We start from the raw sequence: 7089 nt of genomic DNA, 5'->3' as shown, positions 1-7089 counted from the left end.
ACCTTATTACAGTCAAATTGAGACCTCATTGGTCACCACGTGCCCTTATAAATCTCAACGTTCATCTTACAAAGTCCCATCACAAGGGAGAAACGAAAATTAAAAAAAAAATCGATTTAAAGCTTTCGTGACTGCAAGGAAGGATTCATCTTCTTTGGTTCTTTCGGTAAGGTCACGTAGAATTAGAATAAAATAATAAAATAGCACAACAAAATTCTCACGTTTCGGGCACAACGCAAGCGGCCGTTGTGGCCGAAACGTCGTCAGAATTTTATTGTGTTATTTTATTATTTTATTCTCATTCTACGTGACCTTACCGAAAGAACCAAAGAAGATAAATAAAAATTGCTCGTATTGAAACGGCTGTACGCCGTATGGACCTGAACACTCCCTTGTACAAGAATACGGGTAAACCGTATGGGTTAAAAGGTATGATGGTTCTTTCGATAAAGTCACGTAGATAGAAAAATAAAACTTAAAATAAAAGTAAAAAAAACCCACGACGTTTCGATCGCAACACAAGCGGTCTTCATCAGGCGGAGAGAAAAGAGGGGGCAAGCCTCCAAATGCAACTGCTCCTAAGGCGCTTTCAGAGTGAGCAAAGCTGTACGACGTGAACAGCATGGGCGGGGCAGCCAGCGCCAATGTAGGAGCAAAGCACCACAAGTAGAAGTAGTGCAGGTACAGCGAGTGTGTTAGACAATGGGGGGAGGGAGGGGGTAGAGATAGGGTGAGAGAGAGGGGGGTAGAGATAGGGGGAGAGAAAGGGGGGGGGAGAGAGAAAGGGGGGGTAGAGAAAGGGGGGGGCGGGTAGAGAAAGGGGGGGAGAGAAAGGGGGGGGAGAGAAAGGGGGGGGGAGAGAAAGGGGGGGGGGGTAGAGATAGGGGTGGAGTTGAAGGCGAGGTCGCAGTCCAAGTGTGTTAGACAATGGGGGGAGGGAGGGGGGAGAGATAGGGGGAGAGAGAGGTGGGGTGGAGAGAGGAGGGTAGAGATGGGGGGGGCATTGCACCTCGCTACACCCATCCACACTACTGACGGTAGAGGTTGACAAGAAAACACAAATCAAGTCGTGACCTAAAGTGGTTGATGACATCTTTCCAATGATTGCTGAATTTAAAACCGTCGTCTCGGTTGAAATTGTGTCTGTGTCTATATATATGGATGGCTTCGTGAACGAATCTTTGTTGATAGGTATGATGATCTTTGAATTTGGTGATGATGCTGCTGCTGCTGCGGCGTTATCAGTGGCGCACCAAGGCAAAAAATAAAGTTTCGCAAACAAATATTATTTATAATAAAGGTTTGTTTGGGGTGGTTAGATGGCGTAAATGTCGTCAGGCGATGAGCCAGAATTGGTCGCGAAAGCCTACGTGTTACACTGTCTTCTCATTTTGTTTGTATGTAATCCGTAGAACCTGTAGTCCACAACGTAGCATCGATGCAACTTGGTAAACATATTTACAGCGAGGGAAAAAAGTATTTGATCCCCTGCTGATTTTGTACGTTTGCCCACTGACAGAGAAATGATCAGTCTATAATTTTAATGGTAGGTTTATTTGAACAGTGAGAGACAGAATAACAACAACAAAATAACAGAAAAACGCATGTCAAAAATGTTATAAATTGATATGCATTTTTAATGAGGGAAATAAGTATTTGACTCCTCTGCAAAACCTGACTTAGTACTTGGTGGCAAAACCCTTGTTGGCAATCACAGAGGTCAGACGTTTCTTGTAGTTGTCTACCAGGTTTGCACACATCTCAGGAGGCATTTTGTCCCATTCCTCTTTGCAGATCTTCTCCAAGTCATTAAGGTTTCCAGGCTGACGTTTGGCAACTCGAACCTTCAGCTCCCTCCACAGATGTTCTATGGGATTAAGGTCTGGAGACTGGCTAGGCCACTCCAGGACCTTAATGTGCTTCTTCTTGAGCCACTCCTTTGTTGCCTTGGTCGTGTGTTTTGGGTCATTGTCATGCTGGAATGCCCATCCACGACCCATTTTCAATGCCCTGGCTGAGGGAAGGAGGTTCTCACCCAAGATTTGACCGTAGATGGCCCCGTCCATCGTCCCTTTGATGCAGTGAAGTTGTCCTGTCCCATTAGCAGAAAAACACCCCCAGAGCATGTTTCCACCTCCATGTTTGACGGTGGGAATGGTGTTCTTGGGGTCATAGGCAGCATTCCTCCTCCTCCAAACACGGCGAGTTGAGTTGATGCCAAAGAGCTCCATTTTGGTCTCATCTGACCACAACACTTTCACCCAGTTGTCCTCTGAATCATTCAGATGTTCATTGGCAAACTTCAGACGGGCATGTATATGTGCTTTCTTGAGCAGGGGGACCTTGCAGGCGCTGCAGGATTTCAGTCCTTCACGGCGTAGTGTGTTACCAATTGTTTTCTTGGTGACTATGGTCCCAGCTGCCTTGAGATCATTGACAAGATCCTCCCGTGTACTTCTGGGCTGATTCCTCATCGTTTCCATGATCATTGCAACTCCACGAGGTGAGATCTTGCATGGAGCCCCAGGCCGAGGGAGATGACAGTTCTTTTGTGTTTCTTCCATTTGCGAATAATCGCACCAACTGTTGTCACCTTCTCACCAAGCTGCTTGGCAATAGTCTTGTAGCCCATTCCAGCCTTGTGTAGGTCTACAATCTTGTCCCTGACATCCTTGGAGAGCTCTTTGGTCTTGGCCATGGTGGAGAGTTTGGAATCTGATTGAATGATTGCTTCTGTGAACATGTGTCTTTTATACAGGTTAACAAGCTGAGATTAGGAGCACTCCCTTTAAGAGTGTGCTCCTAATCTCAGCTCGTTACCTGTATAAAAGACACCTGGGAGCCAGACATCTTTCAGATTGAGAGGGGGTCAAATACTTATTTCCTTCATTAAAATGCAAATCAATTTATAAAATTTTTGACATGCATTTTTCTGGATTTTTTTGTTGTTATTCTGTCTCTCACTGTTCAAATAAACCTACCATTCAAATTATAGACTGATCATTTCTTTGTCAGTGGGCAAACGTACAAAATCAGCAGGGGATCAAATACTTTTTTCCCTCACTGTACGTATTTGGGAATATAAGGAGGCGTTTGTGTGTGAGAGCAGTTATAAATAATACTGGGCGAAACGTCTGCATTTAAATTCTTTATTTTATCTAAGTTGAGCACGTCAATTAATACTCCATTGTAGCGTTTGCAATCCACGTCTTTGGATTCTTTGGCAATCATTGAATTATAGTAGGTGGTCAGGATTTTAGTTTTTATAGAACATTCACAATTTCGATTTAAAGCTTTCGTGACTGCAGGTATTCATATTCTTGGTTCTTTCGGTAAAGTCACGTAGAAGGGATAAAGTTAAGTTTCAAATTTTATTGATGTGGTTTTCACACCTGATGATGATTGCTTGTGTTGCAATCGAAACGTCGTGAGAATTTTATTTTTTATTTCCCTTCTACGTGACTTTACTGAAAGAATCAATAATAAAAATTCACAATGCTATGAACATAAAGCATGTCTTATATACACCCCAAATTATCAACTGCTCACACTCAGTGCGTGATTGGTGCATAGAGTAACTCTCATTTGCCAGGGATGTTCACAAATCCCACCGTTTCATTCAGTTCAGCAATTTTAATCTCACATACATCCGCTTAATTATAAAGCACAGTAAAGCACTTTCTGCTGTTTGCACTTAATTTAAATCCAGTAACCTGTTTGAGCATGCATGGTATCTGAAAGATGTTCACGTATCTGACCTTTTCACCCATTTGCCTTTCTCAGCCATCCTCCTCACCCACCCTCCCCCTGCAAGTTAGATATGCGAGCACGTTCTGTACAATCACGAGACAAACATCCTATTTTTCACGCTCGACAGTTAAAAACGTCAATAATTACAGTCCAGTTTTTTTAGACATCACATTTTGCTATGGGCTACTGAAAAGGTTTACAAACTTATGCAATCACAAGCTACATTTAGGCAATAGCTCACGTGAGCTGCGCTCACACAAGTACAGTGGTTGTCATCTTCTGCACCCCAATTGTAGTGGAGATAACAGCCCTTTGGTCAACCCACTGCTAAATGAGGGCTTCCCTATGCTGTAGGGGTCACGGGGGTTATTTGGCCACACTTCAACATACTGGTTGGTGAGGTCAGAGATCACAGATTCGCCAGCACAGGAGTATAGCACAACGGATTTCACTGCCTCGCTACGCAAGTTCCAATCACATCACGCTGTTTCCAAAACTGTAAATGATGCCATGCAGAATTGTCTGGATTTTAAACATTTCGCACCACTAAGACATATTGCAGTTTAGTGTATATACAAATGTAGACAGAGACGATGCGATATTCAAAATGTTTAAATGTTATGCAAATTACAGCGAATAAGCATACAGTAGTTTTCACTGGTGATAAGAGCACAAGCCAGGGCTGGATTGACCCCATAGGCAAATATGTGGTTCGGCCCTCATGCTTTGTAGGCTTTCCTTTCAGGTCCTTCATTTCACACTGAAGTAACAGCTGAGCGACGGTGGCAGCAAGGCCATCGGAAGTGTTTTGTCTTTGAATACCGATGACGGAATTCGTGACTTTGCCACAGCTAAATCCAGGGGGGGTAAAAATGTTTGAAGAAATTAGTGTCGTGATTCATGTCTGATGAATTTACCTTGAGTGGAATACATGTCAATTTTACACGGGTAAATACATATTTGACGACTTCATACACCTTTGCAATATGTAATACATAATTCGACTCTTTCCCCTCCTATTAACCTGAGGACCCTCATAACCTTAATCCAGCCCTGACAAGAGCAGCTTACTTTATATAAGTCATTACACCCATTAGATATTAAAGTGCTAATGTTATCAGAAAGTACACAATTGGTTTCCTGTAAACAACAGCGGTGATGGTAATGGCCGGGGGTCGGCAACCTGCGGCGCCGCGTGCGGCTCTTTAAGGGGCCGCTTTGTGACGCGTTGTTCATTAAGGACGACCGTCTCGTATTCACTGCGTGCATTGCGGCCCTTGAAATATTGAGTTATTTTTTACCGAATTATAAAAAAAAACGGCTCTTATTATTATATTGGTTTCCGACCCCTGGCGATGGCCAATCGACAAAAGCTTCCATTGTTTTGTTCTCTTCCTGGCATCATTGGACTCTTGCACACGATGTAAAGATTATAGTGCTTCACCAGCAGGATTAACGAGTGAACTGTTTAATTTACACACTGAAAAAATTTAATATACACTTTACACGAAATTTATCTTTATTACGTGCTCACATACAACGCAAATATTACTGCACATTAGTTTTCTAAAACCTCTTTTTCACTGTACAACTCAGCCACGCCAGAGTCGTGCAGAGCCAGCTCAGCATGGCTCAGGAGGCGTCAGGTTGTTTTTTCCACTGCACAACCCGAGCTGTGCCGCTGATATCACATGCAATGAGCAAGTGGAGACAACATGTTTGAGTTGTACCGACTGATGTCACACACAATAAATGTGTCATTAACATCACCCCTGGCCCTGCTTGGCCCCAAGCCAGATTAAGTTTTCTTGTGAGGACAGTTTAGTTCTGGCTCAGGATGGAAAATAGCCAGTGGAAAACCACCTGTACGGATCATTTGGGCCCTGTGCTGGTGTGGCTCTGATGTGCCCATGGAAAATAAATATATTCCAAGTTACTCTTAGAGATAACAAAGAGATGTTGCTATAAAGTGCAGAAAGTCCCATAGGTTAAGAGAGCTGGCATCTGCTGCTGTGGCTTTAGCTGGGTTTGCTCTGCATTGGAAACTGAGAGACATCTTCAGCAAGCATGGGTGACGACAGGTAGGTCTCCACCTCCCTTTGCTTCATCAGCAAGCCCTGTCGGTGAAGCAGAGTGGAAAATTACATTAGTAATTTATAACTCAGAAATTATAATGCACACCGTTTCATTCACTCTCACAGGGACAGAATTATTAGCAGTAGCAGAAAACCACAAGACTGGCTGGGATGCGGCCAGAACTGGCACCAACAATTACCCAAGCTCTGTGGTCCTATATTGGGATGTTGGCCAAAGTCGACCAAAAAGTGTTCGTACATGTGGGAGGAAACCAGAGATTGAAATAAACACATTTATTTCAAGTTTGTTAATCCACTACTCAATGAGGGCTTCCCCATGCCATGCATGTTATTGGAGCAAACTGGACCACGCCGGAGAGCATAGATGTGGAAGCATAAAAGTACAGTGCAACAATGGGTTTTGCTGTACTGCCTTTTATTGCCCTTACTAAAGAAATGTAAGAATTAGATGTTGATAGCAGTATCATTGAAATACATTGTATGCTTTAATGCCATATTGTACCTGTCTGAGTTGGGAGAGCCCCTCAAGAATAGCCTTTTGCCTGTCCTTAGACTTCAGCAGCTCCGGGTTGAGAAGAGGATCGCGTGACTGCTCTGAACTATGCCTCCGCTGCTCCAAATATCCTGTCCACAGAAACAACAAAATCAAATTTTTAATGAGACTGGCAGCTGTTGAGTTTTCAACGAGAGGCATGTCCCAAGCCAACCTTTCACGCGACTTGTAAGGATACAATCGCACAGCACACACACGCTAATATAGTTGGTAAAACGTGTTATTGATAAATACAAGAGTGTTCTTTGCATGTCAAACTGTAACATGTATGTCTCGGAGGTGAAAATAAATGAACTAAAAGGCAACCTTCATATAATCCGTTTTTATTTTCCTGGTGCAGTAATTGGAGAGCAATTCCACCACTGGTTCTGGGCTGTAAAATGGCGATGAGCAATGTCTCAATGCTCATTCGAGCAGGAATTCACTTAAGACTTCGTGGTCATTTGAGCCATTGGTCCGAAAATTATTTTTTGAGTTCCAACTACGGTGGCATACGCTAACAGCGATTTTCGAGCTTTCGTCTCTCCATCACAAAAATGTATCACAGCAAGTTCACTGTGATAGTTTTTTACGAAAAACTAAAATCATTAAAAGACGGGTTATGCGGCAATTTTGGAAGAAAAAAACAAATGGGACATGAGAAATCGTCAGAATATGAAAATTATTTGGAAGTATCCACATAAAACACAG

The 7089-nt window shown here is 43.1% G+C and overlaps 1 protein-coding gene across 4 annotated transcripts in view; it reads right to left on the bottom strand.

The window, feature by feature from the left end:
- Positions 1-3135: 3135 nt before the first annotated feature.
- Positions 3136-7089, bottom strand: part of CCDC66 (coiled-coil domain containing 66) — a 30340-nt gene continuing 26386 nt past the window's right edge. For all 4 annotated transcript variants that reach the window (XM_032969829.2, XM_032969825.2, XM_032969827.2 and 1 more), the window contains 2 exons: positions 6349-6470; positions 3136-5867 (listed from right to left, as the gene is read on the bottom strand). In XM_032969829.2, coding sequence (XP_032825720.1) covers positions 5769-5867; positions 6349-6470 — 221 coding nt within the window. In that variant the 3' untranslated portion in view covers positions 3136-5768. The remainder of the gene's footprint in view (positions 5868-6348; positions 6471-7089) is intronic.

This window comes from Petromyzon marinus, chromosome 42, assembly GCF_048934315.1.
Source record: "Petromyzon marinus isolate PM22_M1 ecotype Great Lakes invasive population chromosome 42, UKy_Petmar_22M1.pri1.0, whole genome shotgun sequence".
NCBI lineage: Eukaryota > Metazoa > Chordata > Hyperoartia > Petromyzontiformes > Petromyzontidae > Petromyzon > Petromyzon marinus.
This window is presented reverse-complemented; position numbering and strand designations above follow the sequence as displayed.